Below are 20,022 nucleotides of genomic sequence, written 5' to 3' on the forward strand. Positions count from 1 at the left end.
AACACAGGGGGTCCGAAATAGGCGATGCTTCCACACTGACCAATAAATCAGCTAAAGACTTGCACGCAACCTACAATCGATATGTATACACAGCTACCCTGAGCTATACAGACTCTCAACTCATTCATGGCATCATCACCATTGTCGATATCATCACTCTTCTCAACCCCATCTTCCTCTTCAATCTCCCAGCCAAATCCCTCTTGTCTGCCAACTTTCTCGAACAAAAAGGCTCAAACAAAATCCATCTCCACCCCACTTAGAGTAGCTTCTCCTACAACATCTTCATCTTCGTCTTCATCAACAACAAATCCCCCCCAAGACACTAAAGAAGAAGCTCAAACAGCTGATACTAAATTTTCCTGGAGAGATCATTGGTACCCTGTTTCACTCATTGAAGATCTAGATCCTTCTAGAGCTACCCCTTTTCAGCTGCTCAACCGTGATCTTGTTATTTGGTTTGATAATTCGGCTTCTCAGTGGGTTGTTTTCGATGACAAGTGTCCTCATCGCCTTGCCCCTTTATCTGTATGTTGCAATTTTTACTAAAATTCAATCTTACAATATATATATATATTTTATATTTTATATTTAAGTGTATTTCCTCAAAGTTAATTGATGGTCTTGCAAGTTTAAGTAAAGATTCAATCTTGTATCCACTGCAGAGTCATGTTTATATTGCTTATGGGATTTGATTTGTTTCCGTAATTTTGGGGTATTGTGTAGGAAGGAAGGATAGATGAGAATGGTGATCTGCAATGTTCATACCATGGTTGGTCTTTTAATGGTTCCGGGTCTTGTACGAGGATCCCTCAGGCATCTTCTGAGGGACCGGAAGCTCGAGCTGTTGGGTCACCCAAGGCTTGTGCCACCAGGTTTCCAACCATGGTATCTCAAGGTTTGCTCTTTGTGTGGCCTGATGAAAAAGGGTGGGAAAGAGCTAATGCCACCAAACCTCCATTGTAAGCATTCTAGTGATTTTTGTTTTGTATTTTATTCAATAATGATATGTTTGGTTAAAGTATGGTATACTGCATTTTATTCATGTGCTGTTGGCTGCATTGGAATTGTTTATTAGGTTGCCTGCTGACTTTGATAAACCAGAGTTCTCAACTGTCACAATCCAGCGTGATTTGTTTTATGGCTATGATACCCTCATGGAGAATGTTTCAGATCCTTCCCACATCGATTTTGCTCATCACAAGGTCAACAAATTATATGATTCTATTTTCAAGTGTGAATATACTTGTTGAGAGATCAGATTTATTTAATATTATTACATTAATGCATGGAGAGTGGGGACAAATATGCATTACTTAATTGGTGTTATGCTTTAACTTGAATAGTTTAAAGCAAGTAATGAATAAAAACATAAATCATAACTGTCAAACAGGTAACTATCTCTTCACTATTATTATATGATATGCACCCACCCAGTAACCAGATATTAGAGAATGGACTTTTAGTTCACATGCATTAATTATTTGCAATATTCACAATTACACTCTCAAAACATGATGGCAAGTGTTGTATTGTTGTGTGTGCCATTCACACATAATAATGCCTATATACTGATAGCAGACAGCCTAATACTGAGGTCCCTCTGTTCATGTAGTAGAGCTTAATTAATTAAATTTTTATACAGGTTTAGTTTTAGGTGTTGGAGATCCTTGAAACCATACCAAATGCACTAAAATACATGTTTGTGCCTTAACTTGACCTATAAGTTATAGCAATCAGGTTTTGGGGCATATAAATTGTTATCTAATTTCTTTAACTGGGAGTGCTTCATTAACCTGCGTATATCAACATCATATCATAGAAAGTCACTGGCCATAGTAGGACAAAGTAAAAAGTAGGCTATTTTCTTGAAATTTTGTTTGGTGAGCCAAATTAGTGATAAATGATACCTTTAAATCACAATGAGGAGGAAAGTTTAGTGTAAATTCGCAGGGTGAACAAGTATTCTGGTGCTTTTTGTATATCCTGTTTTAGGAAACTTCTATGGGGTCTCTGAAGTATTGCACCTCTGTTATGTGCATCCATGCAAACTTTGATAATAATTTCTTGTAATGTCCTGGTAAATGCTGTAAAAGATAAATGCCTATATGTACTTAAACTTGGCTGTGTATCTTACTTATTACTTGCTGCATCCAACATTCTTACTTGTATACTAGTTTCATGATTTGACTTGAGTTGAGAAAACTCAGGTAAGCATGATCTCAGTGAAAGTTCTATATGTGCTACCCTGTTTTACATTTTGTTGTATGATTATTCCATCATTTCTAATTCATACACCTTCCTTTTGATAAATTGAATCCAATCTAATTTTGTATTTTACACCTAGGAAAAGAATGCAGTACAAGACTGAATGTACCTGTGTGGATACTTTTACCCTATAAATAAAATGAACTTTATGTTATATCAGTTTGAGGTTTTTGAAAGCTCATAATTCAGAGGTTAACTCGAGGCAATTATGGTATATACCACAATGTACCTCCCATACGAGCAAAATTTATATTCTAATGGAATTGATTAATGATTTGTTTTGTTGAATTGCTGTTGAAAGGCTTTTGCTATGCCAAGTATTTAAAAGATCTCTTTTATTGACAACAGGTTACGGGAAGGAGGGATAGAGCCAAACCATTGCCATTTAAAATGGATTCCTCTGGTCACTGGGGCTTTGCCGGAGCAAATGATGGGAATCCACGAATCAGTGCGGAATTTATCGCCCCTTGTTATTATATAAATAAGTATGCTCTTATCTTTTTAGTACTTCAACCTTTGTAGATTTTAGTCTTCTTCCAGATAAATTATATTTCACGGTTACTAGTGTACTTCATTAAGCATCTGATGGGGTAGTTATCACTGTTTTCCAGATGCATTTGATAGCATGCCCATTTGGCTTACCTTAAAAAATTTAATTCTTACTTAAATTTGTTTTGTAATTCACAAGAGTAATTCTTTTTAGGTATACGCCATTATCTGTCACGGTATTTTACTTGACAATATTGATAGATAACTGTCGGATAATGTTTGTGTACGCTTCTTTAATTTGTGCGAACATGAAGTTAATTATTATTCACTAAATCAGAGCCTCATTCTAAACATTTTTTTCTTATAGAATTGAGATCGACACTAAACTTCCTATTGTTGGTGATCAAAAATGGGTAATATGGATTTGCTCCTTCAATGTACCAATGGCGCCTGGGAAGACCCGTTCCATAGTGTGCAGTGCTCGAAACTTCTTTCAGTTAACAATGCCCGGGCCTGCCTGGTGGCAGGTACAGTATCTTTCTTCTTTATCCATATCTCGAGCTAAATTTTATATATATTCCATTGGGATGTACCTGGCATATTGCATGTTATAAGTTGCTAGTTTGGATGAAGTTTTTAGGGAAAAAGAATATATAAAGTACTGGAGAAAGGGACATCAATATATTCAACACCTAAGCAACAAGATCATATAAAATAAGATGAACTTGTTTTTTGTAATTTATACTTTTTTTGTTTTATGGCTTGAAACCAGTGAACTCCTAATAATAATTCAAAAGTGGGATGACAAACTCACAAAGTTTAACTGGGGTCAATTATTTAATTGCTGAACTTGGTAATCCAGACATCCATTAATAGCTATTAGATAAATGATGCCTGATGAAAGTACATGACTACGCCTCAATTTCAGGAGGACAAACTAGATACCGCATGGACATTACAAGACATTTACACCTGGAAAATTTTCACATTAAAATCCATAAAAGAAGCCCTCTTTTCTTATATTTCACATTCCTAATGTAGACATACATTTGTTTTTTAAATTAATCTCTGAAACCTTACTTTGATCAGCCTTTAGTTTGTTAGAGCTTGTTTGACTGAGTTTAAAAGTGTAACTAATGACTTAACCTGACTTCATGTGATAAGCTGGGAGCTTAAAATGTCTGTTTGGGTAATTTTGACTTATTAATGACTTATGAGTTATTAAAAATTAAAAATATATATTCTGGAAAAATAAATAAATTAAAAATATAGTAATAAAAATAAGAGTGGTTTAATGGGTAACTTATAACTTATGGATAATTTTTATCAAAAATAATATAAAATAACTCACTGAAAAAAGTACCTCAAACTAACTTCTCGCTTTAAGTCAGTTTCTGGCTTATTTCTAACTTTAAGCCAACTTTTGGCTTATTACACAATTATATCGAGTTAGGTTTAGGAGTTGGCATCTATCTCCCCCACCCTCCAAACAGTATGGGAACCCGACTCTAAAAACCTGTGGAAAACACTGCACTTTAGTCGTAGGGGCACAGTCAGGTAGTTGTAACGATTTTTAGAAGCTTAATGGTAACACAAAAATAGAAGTGGAAATTGGTAATGTGAAAGAAACCAAGAAACTCGTTATTAATAATTTAGGGTAAGATGAGGCTTTAATATATTCCTGTAGGAGCAAACCAACAGAACTACATTGCCGAGTTGTAGCTTCATCATGAAAATGTTATAAACAGAACATGTAAGTGTCAATTTTAAATACCTACACTATACAAATAAACAAAGCATCAAATAGATGTGAACATTCCACCTATATCACATAAATAATTTTGTTCAATATATAGCTCACAGAAAATGAAAAATATATCACCAGAGATGTGAGAGAAGCATGATGGTGCTATACAATATTTTATCAAAATTAAAGATGTATTAATAGTTGACCTTTTAGCAGTCATTCATCTAATGTCAAGTATATCCTTCCACGGGTTACAGGGTTGAAAATCTAGGCAAGTGAAATCAGATGAATATTTGGGATTATGTTATACGAACGAGATCTCTAGACTATTCGGCATCATGCTTTATTCGTAAAGAAAATTAAGGAACCTTACAGATTATAGAACTTAAGCTAACAATATTAACATTTTTTCACATTTAATAGGTTGTTCCTAGATGGCATGAGCATTGGACATCGAACAAGGTATACGACGGGGACATGATTGTGCTTCAGGGTCAAGAGAAAGTGTTCCTTTCAAAGTCAATGGAGAGTTCTACTGATGTCAACAAGGAGTACACAAGTATTACTTTTACACCAACGCAAGCTGATCGTTTGGTCCTGGCATTCAGAAATTGGCTTAGACGGCATGGCAACAGCCAACCCGAATGGTTTGGTGTTCCCAATCTTCAGTCCTTGCCATCTACAGTTTTGTCCAAACGACAGGTACTACATCTAAATTATTTGACATGGGTTAAACTTGATTTCTTGAGCACTTAGAAGCACAAACTTGTTGCTTTTATGTGGACTTTAAAAGTACAAGGATTTGTAATCAAAACAAAGAGAAGAAGAAAAACTGATGTGCGTGTGACTTGGTTGAGATCAGCATGAATGTGTGGAAGGGAGGGAAGGGTACGATAGATGAGCATGAATGTGTGTGTGACTTGGTTGAGATGAGTATTAGGAATTTAGGAATCTGTTTAGCCACCAGGGATACTTGATATTTATTATCTAATGATTTGTGTTCATCCTATGGGAGAGCCAGTAAAATTTTGAACTATGCCTTGTACAGAAATGTTTGCTTAATCTATCAATGTATTTGTGTTTTACAGATGTTGGATAGGTTGGAGCAGCACACATTGAAATGTGAATCATGTAGAAAAGCATACACAAGTTTCCAGACACTGCAGAAGTTCCTAATTGGTGCATCTGTCGCCTTTGCTGCCACTGCGGGTGTTCCATCAGACATGAAGTTCCGAATCATATTGGCTGGAAGTGCGATTATCAGCACCATTCTAGCTTACATAATAAATGATCTCCAAAAGAATTTTGTATATGTGGACTACGTCCACGCTGAAATTGATTGAATCTGAGAAGGGTGGCAGTAAGAGAGAGTATATATCTGGCAGCTTTAGAATACAGCAACTAGAAGACAGATATCACAAGGGTTCTGTAACTTGACATCTTGCATGCTAACCAAACACAAAGCAGAAACTTGTATATGTACCATATAGGAATTCTATTTATTATTTGTATACAGTTGGCAGATAGTTGCATCCGTTGATAATAATATTTACTCAAGGAACCAAAAATCTAAAGTAGAAACTTCAATCCATACAATAGTCTGATTTATTAAATAAGATTGTTATAAGATGCTGAGGCAAGGCTGATTGCTTAACTTGAATATATATATATAGAGTTTTACTCCAATAGAAACCTCCCTATCCTAGAAACTAAAAACCAATCTGAAATATCACTAAATCCTAAAGCGCATACCACTAAATTCTTAAACAACCCCATCTCCACCTCCATCTTCACCAAACCCACCTCCATCTTCACCAACCCCACCTCCACTACCACCACCTCCGTCGTCGCCTCCTTCATGACCACTACCATCTCTATGCCGCCCGCCCCCTCCATAACCACCACCTCCATCTCCACCTCCACCTCCATTATTTCTCTAACAACACAACCTCCACACCTCCATCTTCACCAGCCCCATCTTAATCGCTGCTTCAACCTCCTTCAACCACGTTCATACATCTTTCTCCACTCGACTCAACTTCAAACGCGGAGCCGCCACTATTCCGGCAATGCTCCAACCCCCACTTCAAGCCGCTCAAACCTCCGCTACAATCATCCTTCCTCCATCTCCACCTTCACCTCCACCATCTCCACCACTATCACCACCATCTGAATCGAAAATATGAACAGATCTAAAGATTTTAAGCTGGAACATATCTGGAGATTAAATTTTCACTAATTCCTGCAACACAGATCACTAAATCCTAAAGAGAATATCACTAAATTGCACTGAGAGTATCACTAACTTGTATTGTGTTGGGTCCTATAAACTCACTATATAAGTTGATATAGTGATCACAATCAATAACACAGTATGACAATATAAGAGATTGAAAGCAGTAAACTCTTATTCACAAAGCTTGAATGGTTACAAAAACTCTCTCAGTGATTTATATATTATCACTAAGAGCTGCTAGGGTTCTGTAAAATATACTCGATAACTCGACTCCTATAGAGTAACCCTAATCTGTGTTTATATAGACACAGTTACAAAATCAATCTCTGATTTGATATCCTATAAATCAGCTATGTATTCTATCAATCAAAGATTGCTACTGTTTTCTGTTTAGTTTCCATAGTCAGCAAATCACTCCTCCGCTTCTATCCTTCCTTGAAGTATATCCGCTTCTGAGCTCTTTCCACGTGTAAACTCTGACGAGTCTTGACTATGTAAACTCTGATCAGACTTTATCAAACTCTGATCAGACTCCAGCTTAAACTCTGATCACTCCTGTTCTAAAACAAACTTTAAGAACATTAGTAATCATCAATTATATCTAACAATCTCCCCCAACTTGTGCATAAATATGTTATGTGCAAGTTAACAGATAATTGATGATGTCAAAACAAATAAGTCAAATGCAACAAAGTTTAGCTACATAACAGAAAACTTTTAAACCTTACAGATAGTTTTACTCCTTAGCTTCATAGACACCATTGGCTGTCTTTAAGTACTCTCTGAGGAGTTCCCTTTCAGCTTCTGTAAGTGCTGTGATCATCTGTCTCTTGATCTCCCTTAGTTCTGGATCTGAAACTCCAGTTTGATAAATTGCAGCTCTGAGATCATAGATCTTGTTTCTTCTCATGTCTTTATCCAGCCTGATGTAATAACCTTTATCAGACTCTTCATTGAAACTCAGAGTACTGATTCCAGCTATTGTTTCTATTTTTGCTGAATTCTTCTTCATCTCAACTAGCTGTCCTTGATGATTGAAGTACTTAGGAACAAAAGGTCCAGCATTCTTGTTTCCTGTTATACCCATCTTTCTTCTGATTTGATCTTTGAGCAGATTTGAGATGTGTTGACATGACTTGTTCTTCACTGGAAATATGTGTGAGACATATCTCAATTCCTCCCAGTGTTTAGCATAGAGATCAGCTTCAATAACCCTAAACACTGTTCCATCAGACATGAAGTAGATAAGAATGTTATCACCTCTGTCATTTTTCACCAGTTGGACTGAATCCAGTTTGTCCATTCTTTCTTGCAATGCTCCAGTCTTGGGTGCACAGAGAGATGAGGGGTCTGTTGACATTGATCCTATACTCTGATCAAATTTTTCATATTTAGATCCTAGTCCTCCTTTATCTCTTCCTGCTTTTCGATGAGAGATTGGTTGAATTGAGCCCTTGTCAAAATTTATCTCAGTCATCAGACTTGGTTTTGCAAATCCTGGCAATGGAGTTGTTGTTGGTTTGAACACAGCTTGAGCCTTGTCAGATGTTGTGTCTTTCTTTGTTTCCTTATTAACTTGAGCTGTGTCAGAGGTTAATTTTTCTTGTTGTGATTCTGCAACATGAGCTTTGTCAGAGATTGCAGCTTCTGATTTCTTTCCCTTTACAACTTGATCTTTGTCAGAGGTTGTAGGCTTCTTCTGAGTCAACCCTTTTTCTAGGTGTTCATCTACTTTGCTTTTTCCCTTGGATGTATACTCATCTTCAGAGTATATCTTTTTGACTGGTAAACTCTGATCAGCAACAGTAGCTTCCTTGATCAGTATCCCTTTTTCCTTTGGTCTGGCAGTTGATTTTGCAGGTTTCTGGATTTTTCCTGAGGTTATAGCTTCAACATGTTCTTTCTTCAGTTCTGCTTCCTCTGCAGCAATCAACTCCAAATCCAATTTGGCTTCTGGATTTTCTTGTTCAAATAACAATCTAGCATACTCTTCATCAGTCATTGGTTTATCTGATCCAGCCACTGGTCTTTGCTTTGATCCAGATGTGACATTGTGAGTTGGAACTGGAGCAGACTTTGAGCTTTGCTTAGACTATTTTTGACTGTCAGAGTTTGAAACTCTTCCACCAGTGGCAGCTTGAAATCTTTTGTTCTTTGTGAAGTCATCCACATCATCATCATCATCATTTTTCTTTCTCTTCAGAGTTTGAGAAGTAGTCTTGCATTTGACATTAGCTACTCTCTCCCCCTTTTTGACATCATCCTTATCAGGAATCAGTATTGAAGTTATCAGAGAAAGTGAAGATTGGATGGCTTCAAGCTGTTTGGACATTGCCTCTTGAGTAGACTCCATGTTTGACATCCTCTGTTCCAGAGATTGATTGGCAGACACCAGCTTCTTCATGTCTTCCTTCAGAGGTAGCAAGTGCCTTTTCTTGTCCATATTCTGAGTTTCTTTAAAATTGGCTACCTCTGTTCTGAGACCATCTACTGACTTAGATGTCTGAGCATGAGCAGTATGAAATGTCTTTAGATATAGAACTGTAGCTTTGAGGCTTGACATAACATCAGAGTTTGTAATCTTATTCTCTGCCATGGATAAGAATTCTTCAGCCTTTGCTGGCTCCAGAGAATGCTGGTGGCTCAGCCAGAGTTTATCCCATACTTCATTTGGTGGATCAACCTGAAGATCCCTGGGAAGAGGCTCAGAGTTTGGCTTCAGAGTTTGCAGCCTGGCATTATATTGGCTGGTAGACTCCCATTTCTGTTGTTGAAGAGACATGGGGACTTCATCCTCATTGTCATCATCATCACTTTCATCATCCTCATCATCATCAGATGCAGGATCAACAGCATTTTTAACAAAATCTGGAACAGATTTTTCTTGATCTTCAGATTTTGATTTGCTAGGCTCTTCACCATCCTTAGCTAGGGACTGCAATGCTTCCAATGCTACTTTGTCAGATTCTTCAATTACAGCATCTGACTTGTAGTTTTCTGGAGCTGTATCATGAATAATGGCACCCTCAGGAAACTTCAATGGAGAGTGAGGAATTGGAGTGGAGGGTCCATGATCAGATATTGGAATGTGAGAATCAGACACTGCTGTCTCAGCTTCAGCTGTAGCTTGTTCCTTGCAAATTATTTCCTCATCTACTTCAGATGAAGTAGAAGATGCTGTAGCAGTTGAGAGTGGAACAGCTTGAAGAGGATGCACCATCAGAGCTTGAGATAGATCAGTAAGTGAAGTGGATGGTGCTTGCTCTTCCTCAAGAGTGAAATATGTGATTTCAGTAATTGGAACCTTTGCCCTCTTAGGCTTGTTTGCCCTTGCTTTAAATCTGACTGTTTTGGACTTTGGGCTAGCCTGAATAGGTTCAGAGTTTGTTGCAGGAGAGGGTTCAAGATCATCATATTCATAAGCTGCAACAAGTCTCCTTCTTTTCTGCTTTGGTGGAGAAGCAGCTTCAGTGTTTAAAGTCTTAGAGACTGTCTCAGAGTTTACAGTAGGAACTGTATCAGAGTTTGTTGGCCTATCAGAGTTTGTTGACTTTGTCTTCAGAACTTGTGTAGCAACAGAGGTTCTGGTCTTCATAGTAGAAGGGGCTGCATCAGACTTTGTAGCCCTTGATGTTTTTGGTGTTGATGATCTGGGTTGTCTGGTGGCTGTAGGAGAGACTGGATGTTGTGGTTGGGGTAGATTCAGCCTAGCTCTTAATGGAGCTGGAATTTGTAGAGGCCTGAGAACTGGTCTCTTCTCATCTTTAGATATGAGATCTTTGAAAACCCTTTTATGAAGTTTAAAAGGTTTGATCTCATCTGCAGCATCAAAAGCCACTTCTCCAACAGTGGCATTAAACAGCAATTGGCAAAAGCGTGAAAAATATATAATCTGACGATTTTCATACATTCTTTCACCAATATTTCTAATAACTAATCTACCAAAATCGAAATTAGTACAATAGATCAGAGAATACCCAATTTGCAGCATATCCATGGGTATGGCATCCCAGTTGGTGCTTTTCTTCTGGAAAGCCCTGGTAATGCAGTCGAAGAAAAAGCTCCACTCCTTCCTGAGTCCTGGACGCTTTAATTGACCCAATTTATCAAGAGAATCGTAGTAGCCCAAATCAGTCATCATGGTTCTGAGGTTGGCATCTCCATTTGTAATGTAAGCAGCACTCTCTGGGAGGTTGAGTGCTGCTCGGACGGTGGCTGGAGTGACAGCATATTCCGCTCCATCATATTCAAATACAATGGATGGTGATCCAGATGCACCACCATTGTCATAATGCCCTGTTCTCCAGAAAGTGATGATTTGGCTTCCAGAGAGTCTGGCAGGAGCTGTAAGGGCAGTGGCCAGGGCACTCTGTGCCAAGAATTGCTGGATGGGATGATAGTCCCTTGGAACATCAGTGGTGTCAAGAATGGCTGCGTGGTTGTTTGGTACAAATTCCACACCTGCATAGGTAAACGCTGTAGTGGCCATTAGAGCAGAGTTTGTGAAGGAAGGTGTTTGAGAAGGTGTGTAAGAGAAGATTTGAATTGCAGAGAGAAAAGCGTAAGAGTTTGTTGAGAGAGTATGTGTAAAGATGAAGTGTATAAGTGAATAATAAGCAATAAAATCTGATGTGATAAACTCTTCAGATTTTGTTTAGCTGTACACGCTTGGGCTTTTTGTTCAGCTGGATACCTGTCAGATTTTAACTGGTAGATGAATGTTAGTGGCATGGAGAAAAGAAAATAGTAATCATGAGCGCAGTAAAACTTGTGCAGTTATAAATGCTGATTACACGTTCTCCTATTAAAATGTTTTTCATGTAAACCCACTAACAATGCAGCCGTTTGGTACACTCTCTTCACATTCTCTGAATATTTAACTCCTGAAATGTACAAGATTTTAACAATCAAGATCAAATCCCTCGAATTTTAAAGTCTGAGATTTAAAAGAAAGAAAATAAATTTCTAAGTACCTCAGAATAAGACATAATGTTTAGAAAATTCATCAAAAAATCAGAGTTTGTCATAAAATCCATAGCTCAATAATGTGCTTGTGAAATAATGTGTGTGATTTAACATATTAAATCAGAGACTAAAGAATTTCACAATTTCGTAATTATAAGGTAGACAAAAATAATTTATTTAAACTCTCAAGATATAGACAACAGACATACTCTGATGAAGAAATATATAAAATAAACTAAACCCCCTCTGATTTTAAATATTCAGAGAGTCCTTTAAATAATCAGAGACATCCTGCTGTATAAGTCTCTGATTTTTTTTTTTTTTTTTCAGCAGGACGCTTTTCAGTGTAAATGAATCACGACCTTTAAATATAATTTTGCAACAGTATTTCTCCAGTAATCAGAGATTGTGACTGGTCACCATAGATTATAAAATCTTAGCAATTACTTAATACCAGCAAATGTTTGGGTCTTCCCAGTCACTGTCATATAGACATCTAAGATCTCAAAGGAGTACCATGCTTATTTTCAGGGGTGTGTATAGCATCAGAGTTTATAATCACTGTCTAATTTACTGAGAGAAAATGCAAATTAATCAGTCTCACTTATAATTAAGATATGTGAAGTAATAGAGTCTCAATGATGTCAACATGCATATAGTGTAAAATAGTAGCACAAAATTGAGATCAAGATTAAGGAACTTAACTGAGATTCATGATTACTGATTCATATCATGCTTCATAGTATCTTCACAGGTTATTTGTCTCAGAGAAATAAAATGAGATTATTTATCAAGATTCAGAGTTTACAAACATCAGAGAATATTGTCAGAGAATGACAATCAGAGTATAACAAACAGAGTATATCATCAAAGAATGTCATCAGAGTTTAACAATCAGAGTTTATCATGGCAAGTTTGTGAGCAATTCATATGGTAATATGACAATTTAAACTTGAAAGATCTGACCATTATGTTTACTCAGTTCCTGATATCATTCCTAGCTCATTCACCAGCCTAGTAAAGGTTGATTCACTTAGTGGTTTGGTGAATATGTCTGCTAGCTGCTGTTCTGTGGGAAAAAGTGAAGTTCAATGGTTCCTTCCAGCACATGCTCCCTTATAAAATGATATCTTATACTGATGTGCTTTGTCAGAGAATGTTGAACTGGGTTTCCTGTCATAGCAATAGCACTTTGGTTATCACAATAAATAGGAATTTTAGAAAAGGATAACCCATAGTCCAACAATTGATTTTTCATCCAAAGAATTTGAGCACAGCAGCTGCCTGCAGCTATATACTCTGACTCTGCTGTTGATGTTGAAATTGACTTTTGCTTCTTGCTGTACCAAGAAACAAGTCTTCCACCCAGAAATTGACAACTCCCACTTGTGCTTTTCCTGTCAATTTTGCAACCTGCAAAATCTGCATCAGAGTATCCAATTAGACTAAAATCTGATTCTCTAGGATACCATAATCCCAATGATGTGGTTCCAATGAGATATCTGAATATCCTCTTTACTGCAATCAGATGAGGCTCTCTTGGATCTGCCTGAAATCTTGCACATAGACATGTGGCATACATTATGTCTGGTCTACTTGCAGTCAGATAAAGCAAAGATCCAATCATTCCTCTATAGTTTGTGATATCCACTGATGCACCAGCATCTTTGTCTAGCTTGGTTGCAGTTGCCATAGGAGTAGTTGCAGCTGAACTGTCTTGCATACCAAATTTCTTCAAGAGATTTCTGGTATACTTGGCTTGATTGATAAAGATCCCATCTTCAGTCTGTTTAACTTGTAAACCCAGAAAATAACTGAGTTCCCCCATCATGCTCATTTGGTACCTAGACTGCATGAGCTTGGCAAATCTTTGACAGAGTTTAGCATTAGTGGAACCAAAAATGATATCATCAACATAGATTTGAACTAAAAGCAGATTATTACCATGATTCAAATAAAACAGGGTTTTATCTATGGTACCTCTAGTAAATCCACTTTCAAGAAGAAATTGAGCCAGAGTTTCATACCATGCCCTTGGAGCCTGCTTTAGTCCATAAAGTGCTTTGTCCAATCTATAAACATAGTCTGGATGCTTTGGATCCACAAAGCCTGGAGGTTGTTCAACATATACCTCTTCATCCAGTTTCCCATTAAGAAAAGCACTTTTGACATCCATCTGAAATACCTTGAATTTCTTGTGTGCAGCATAGGCTAGGAAGATTCTAATTGCCTCCAATCTTGCAACTGGAGCAAATGTCTCATCATAATCAATACCTTCCTGTTGTGAGTACCCTTTTGCCACAAGTCTTGCTTTATTCCTTGTAATGACACCTTCACTATCTGTTTTGTTTCTGAAAACCCATTTTGTACCAACTATGGATCTATCTTTTGGTCTTGGTACTAGGGTCCAGACTTTATTTCTCTCAAACTCATTTAGTTCTTCTTGCATTGCTTGAATCCAGTCAGCATCTTGAAGAGCTTCCTCCACCTTTTTAGGTTCTGTTTGTGACAGAAAGCAATGATGTAAACACTCATTTGCTGTAGCTGTCCTTGTTTGCACACCTGCTTCTGGATTTCCAATTATCAAATCAGGTGTATGAGATTTTGTCCACTTCCTAGCATGTGGAAGTTGGCCATTTTCATCATTGGATCCTCCCCCTTGATCCATGCTCTCTTGATTCTGTTGATCATTCTCTGTAGCTCCCCCTAAATTTGTGCTATCAGAGTTTGAAGCAGTATTCTCTGATGAGTTTGAGTCAGCATTCTCTGATGAGTTTGAGTCTTGGGTAGAGTCTGAAACATTCTGTTGCTCCCCCTCAACATTTGCTTCATCATTATGAACTTGTAAATTTTCACCAGAGTTTGCAGTATTTTGCTCACAGTCAGAGTTTGACTGTTCATCAGAGTTTGTCGAATCAGAGAATATTTCTTCATTTTCAAAATGCAGTTCTTCATGATCATCCATGTCTGCTAAACCCATAATTCTCTTGTCATCAAATGACACATGTATGGATTCCATGATCACTTTGGTTCTTAGATTATAAACTCTGAAGGCCTTTGTTGTCAGAGGATAACCTACAAAAATGCCTTCATCAGCTTTTAAATCAAACTTGGTAAGCTGTTCTGGATGAGTCTTCAATACAAAGCATTTGCACCCAAATATATGGAAGTACTTCAGATTTGGCTTCTTTTTCTTCACCATCTCATATGGGGTTTTGCCATGCTTATTAATCAGTTTTGCATTTTGAGTGAAACAAGCTGTTTGAACAGCTTCTGCCCAGAAATAAGTAGGTAATTTATCCTCATCAAGCATAGTTCTGGCAGCTTCTACTAGAGTCCTGTTTTTCCTTTCAACTACACCATTTTGCTGTGGTGTTCCAGGTGCAGAAAATTGTTGCACTACACCTCTTTCTTTGAAGAACTCTTCCATTGTTGAATTTCTGAACTCAGTTCCATTATCACTTCTAATGATCTTTACTTTGTCTTCAGATCCATGGTCCAGTTGCTTCACATGATCCATTAGATGCAAAGCTGTTTCATCTTTGGAGTGAAGAAAATATACCCAAGTGTATCTGGTATACTCATCAACAATGACAAGAGCATATTTCTTCCTTGCAATGGATGGTACATTAACTGGTCCAAATAGATCAACATGTAGAAGATAATATTGCTTCTTTATTGAGAATTCAGTCTTACTCTTGAAGGATGTTTTTCTCTGCTTGGCCTTTTGACATGAATCACATAGACCATCTGAAGTGAGTAGTGATTCAGGGAGTCCTCTCACAAGCTTTTTCTTTATAAGCTCATTTATGGAGTTGAAATTGAGATGTGAGAGCTTCTTATGCCACTTCCAACTTTCTTCTGCAGAGATTCTTGTAGATAAGCAAATTGCTTTTCCTTCAGAGTTTGTAGGCAAATTGATTTCATAAATGTTTCCATGTCTGTGAGCAACCACTGCCACCTTGCCTGTTGACTTGCTTAATATCTCACTGTGTTCTTCATAGAAATCAACATGATATCCTCTGTCACAGATCTGACTGACAGAGAGTAAATTGTGTTTTAGCCCTTGAACAAGAGCTACATTTGATATGATGACATTTCCAAGATTGATGTTGCCATATCCCAGAGTCCTTCCTATGTTGCCATCTCCATAAGAAACACTTGGGCCAGCTTTCTCCACAAACTCTGACAGGAGGGCCTTATTTCCAGTCATGTGTCCTGAACATCCACTGTCTAAGACTAGGATATTCTTCCTGTTGCCCTGCAATCACAAAGACCACTAATTGTTAGTTTTAAGGACCCAGACTTGCTTGGATCCCTTGGCCTTATTAAGTTTGTTAGCTTTTGCAGCGGAATTATTATTATCAGAGTTTGAGCTAACAGACTTTGGAACAGAGTTTGTACTAGAAACAGATTTTGTACTTGCAGAATTTTTATTAACCTTTTTCAAAGAAGGTTTCAATTGATAATAATCATAATACAAACTATGATATTCTTTGCAAGTATAAATAGAATGCCATAAACTACCACAATGAAAACATGGATCTTGTGGTTTATATCTAATACTACTTTTTCTAACTCCAGACTTTGTAGGTAAGGAGTTAATGTCCTTGTTCTTCCTGCAAAAATTAGCAAGATGATTAGTATTTCCACAGTTATGGCATGTCTTCCTAGGTGCATTTGGAATAGGCATGTAGTTATTACTCTTGTCTATTCCAACCTTGCCATTTCTATTTTTCCTAGGCTCCTTGTCTTTGTTATCAGACTTTACCTCTTTAAGCTTATGTTTAAGCTGTTTCTGAGTCATCAGTCCTATGTTAACCTGTTTGGGCTTATCAGATTTTAAATTGTTGTTAATCTCTGATTTTGGTCTACTCTGTTTAGACTTAGAGGATTCAGCAACAAATTTAACAGGTTTAACCTTAGGTTTTTGAGTTTTAACAAACTCTGTTTTTGATGACTCAGCTTCTGAGTTATCAGTGTAACCTAGTCCCTTTTTCCAGTTTCCACTACCTAAGATATCCTGAGTAGTTTTGCCTGAATTAGTCCATGTCTTAATAATGTCTCTTTCCTTAGCAAGTTCTGATTGAAGAGATGCATACCTCTTTAATAGTTCATCTTTGACAATGACAGCATCATCTCTTTCTTTCTGAACTTCTAACATCTGAACTAATTCTTTTTCTAGATAATCATTCCTTTTCTTTACACTTAGAGTTTCAGATTTTAATCTTTCATTCTCTAAAGTCTGATCTCTAAAGCTGATATGCAAAGTTTTAAGAAACAATCTTAACTCAGTTATATCTTCAGTATCAAAGGCAAGAGTAGAATGAGGTACCTTAGCAGTAGATTCAGAGTTGTTGTCAGTGTTTGCCATCAGAGCATAATTGACTTCTTCCTCTGAATCAGATGTATCTGTCCAGTTTCCTTTCTTGGTGATAAAGGCTTTTTCCTTTTCTTTCTTGGCTTTCTTGCATTCAGATGCAAAGTGACCCTTTTCACCACAGTTGAAACAGGTATACTCGTCAGCTTTTCCAGCTTTTCCTTCCTTGCCCTCATTCTTCCTGAAGTTCTTCTTATCATAAACTCTGTCAGAGTTTCTGTCTTTCCTTGAAATTTTTTTGCCTTTGTTGAACTTTTTGTAAGCCAACTTCTTGAAGCTTTTCACCATTAATGCTGCTAACTGCATCATCTCATCATCACTTTCTTCAGAGTCTGAGGGAACATCAGAGTTTGAGTCATCAGAGTTTTATGACTCAATGTCAGACTTTATGACATGAGCTTTTCCCTTGCTTTTAGCAGCTTCCTCTTGAACTTTTAGAGCAACAGACTTTGATTTGCCTCCATGACGTTTGCTCCTCTGCTCCATCTCAAGTTCATGAGTCTTCAGTCTTCCAAAAACATCATCAAGAGACATTTCTCCAAGATCAAGATTGTCTCTTATTGTAGTGACTTTCAAATCCCATTTTTCAGGAAGAGCCAGAAGGAATTTGAGGTTTGAGTCTTCAAGATCATATTCCTTGTTCACCAGAGATAAGTCATTCAAGAGTTTGACAAATCTGTCATACAGATCTGTCAAGGACTCACCAGATTTTGAGTCAAAATGCTCATACTCCTGTGTAAGGATGGTTTTTCTGTTCTTCTTGATGGCTTGAGTTCCTTGACATCTGGTTTCCAGAGCATCCCAGATTTGTTTAGCAGTTTTGCACCCAATCACCCTATTTGACATTGCATTATCAAGGGCACTGTGCAGAAGGTGTTTCACCTTTGAGTCTTTACCAATTGACAAGATATCCTCAGGGGTATAATCTTTCTTGTCTTTTGGAACCATCTTCTGAGGCTCATCTGCAATCCCAACAGAGAGCTTGGTGGGCATGTGTGGTCCATCATAGATCCTGTCAAGGTATTCTGGATCAACAGAGTCTAGAAATATAATCATTCTCTCTTTCCAGACTGGATATTCAGATGCCTTAAGGACTGGAACTCTAAAAGATGAAGCTTGTGATTTTTCAGACATGATTGTTATTAAGATCTCACTGTAGTTATCTTAACAGAGCTGGCTCTGATACCACTTGTTGGGTCCTATAAACTCACTATATAAGTTGATATAGTGATCACAATCAATAACACAGTATGACAATATAAGAGATTGAAAGCAGTAAACTCTTATTCACAAAGCTTGAATGGTTACAAAAACTCTCTCAGTGATTTATATATTATCACTAAGAGCTGCTAGGGTTCTGTAAAATATACTCGATAACTCGACTCCTATATAGTAACCCTAATCTGTGTTTATATAGACACAGTTACAAAATCAATCTCTGATTTGATATCCTATGAATCATCTATGTATTCTATCAATCAAAGATTGCTACTGTTTTCTGTTTAGTTTCCATAGTTAGCAAATCACTCCTCCGCTTCTATCCTTCCTTGAAGTATATCCGCTTCTGAGCTCTTTCCACGTGTAAACTCTGACGAGTCTTGACTATGTAAACTCTGATCAGACTTTATCAAACTCTGATCAGACTTCAGCTTAAACTCTGATCACTCCTGTTCTAAAACAAACTTTAAGAACATTAGTAATCATCAATTATATCTAACATATTGGTTTCTAGTTTTTATTTTAAGATTAGTTTCTATTTGATCATGAGCCTATATATATATATATATATATATATATATATATATATATATATATAGGTAGCACTCCATAGCATACCCTCTTATATGGAGTTACGTAGCACACCATTATAAATATATTAATAATATATATTTTATTATATTTTTTATGAAATATAATTACAAATTTTGATTATTAAACCGAAAACGAAGTTATACAATTTTTTTTATTCCAAAGATCATCTAAAATTATGCAATATCTCAACATGATTCTATAACAGAATAATAATCATCCAGAATTATTCTGTTGTAGAATCAGTTTCAAAAATATACTTTTTTTGATCAAATTTTAAGTGTTAAATTACTTAAAATAGATTTATTTTATAGTATTCTACATTAGAATCACGTTTTATATGTATTCTATAACAGAATTTATAATAAATTTGATGATTTATAGTGGCGCATTATGTAACTCCATATAAGGAGTCCCTCTCTAGAATGTTGACCTATATATATATATATACTAGCTTATAACCAGTGCAAAGCACAGGCGGGTATAATATTTGTTATTTTATCGTATATATTTTAAATTTAATTTATTGTGAAAATAAAATTATGATAAAATAATGTGGTTAAATAAATTTTTCATTTAACGGCTGAATGAATTTTTAATAGTTTTTTTTTGGCAAATTGAATTCTTAATAGTTAGGTTCGTCAAATGACTAATTAACAATTAGTTCGAACATTTATATTTAATGAAAATGTTAAAAATTAATAATTTAATATAAAATATTTTGTAAGTTAAAGAGACACGTATATCCAAATACCGACACATTGTACTAACCTAATTTTTAATGGTTTGGTTTGATAGATAATGAGAAGTATATCGTAACATGTTATAAATTAAGGAGGTCTGTGGGTCGAATATCAACCGGATCACCAAACTCGATCGAGCTTTAATAGTATAATAATAATATACAGTATAGTATAGATTTATAATATTACTTTTAAACTGAGACCATTAGAGTATCACCGGTTTATTATTAATTATATATAATAATATTATATTTTTATAAACATGTCGTCCGCTCTGTTTAAAAACTCGGTGATTAATAACGATTAATCATCGATTAATCCTTATTCCGTAGCTCGCCGAACTGATTAAATATCTGATTATTCTATTAATTCCCGATCAATAAAA

The 20,022-nt window shown here is 36.4% G+C and overlaps 2 protein-coding genes across 2 annotated transcripts in view; one reads left to right on the plus strand and one right to left on the minus strand.

Annotated features, from left to right (window-relative positions):
* LOC108192785 (pheophorbide a oxygenase, chloroplastic) lies at positions 1 to 6,015 on the plus strand. The gene is made up of 7 exons (XM_017359270.2): positions 1 to 528; positions 727 to 962; positions 1,079 to 1,205; positions 2,617 to 2,753; positions 3,125 to 3,284; positions 4,928 to 5,206; positions 5,593 to 6,015. Exons 1-7 carry the CDS (start codon positions 127 to 129, stop codon positions 5,845 to 5,847), a joined length of 1,596 nt encoding a protein of 531 aa, XP_017214759.1. The 5' UTR covers positions 1 to 126; the 3' UTR covers positions 5,848 to 6,015.
* A 166-nt stretch (positions 6,016 to 6,181) lies between these two features.
* LOC135147190 (uncharacterized) overlaps positions 6,182 to 20,022 on the minus strand; it is a 40,762-nt gene continuing 26,921 nt past the window's right edge. The window contains exons 2-5 of the mRNA XM_064080043.1: positions 9,660 to 9,917; positions 6,606 to 6,673; positions 6,308 to 6,440; positions 6,182 to 6,225 (exon numbers count right to left, since the gene is read on the minus strand). Of these exons, the coding sequence (XP_063936113.1) occupies positions 6,182 to 6,225; positions 6,308 to 6,440; positions 6,606 to 6,673; positions 9,660 to 9,917 (503 nt within the window). The remainder of the gene's footprint in view (positions 6,226 to 6,307; positions 6,441 to 6,605; positions 6,674 to 9,659; positions 9,918 to 20,022) is intronic.

The sequence above is a fragment of the Daucus carota genome, chromosome 6 (genome assembly GCF_001625215.2).
Source record: "Daucus carota subsp. sativus chromosome 6, DH1 v3.0, whole genome shotgun sequence".
Taxonomy (NCBI): domain Eukaryota; kingdom Viridiplantae; phylum Streptophyta; class Magnoliopsida; order Apiales; family Apiaceae; genus Daucus; species Daucus carota.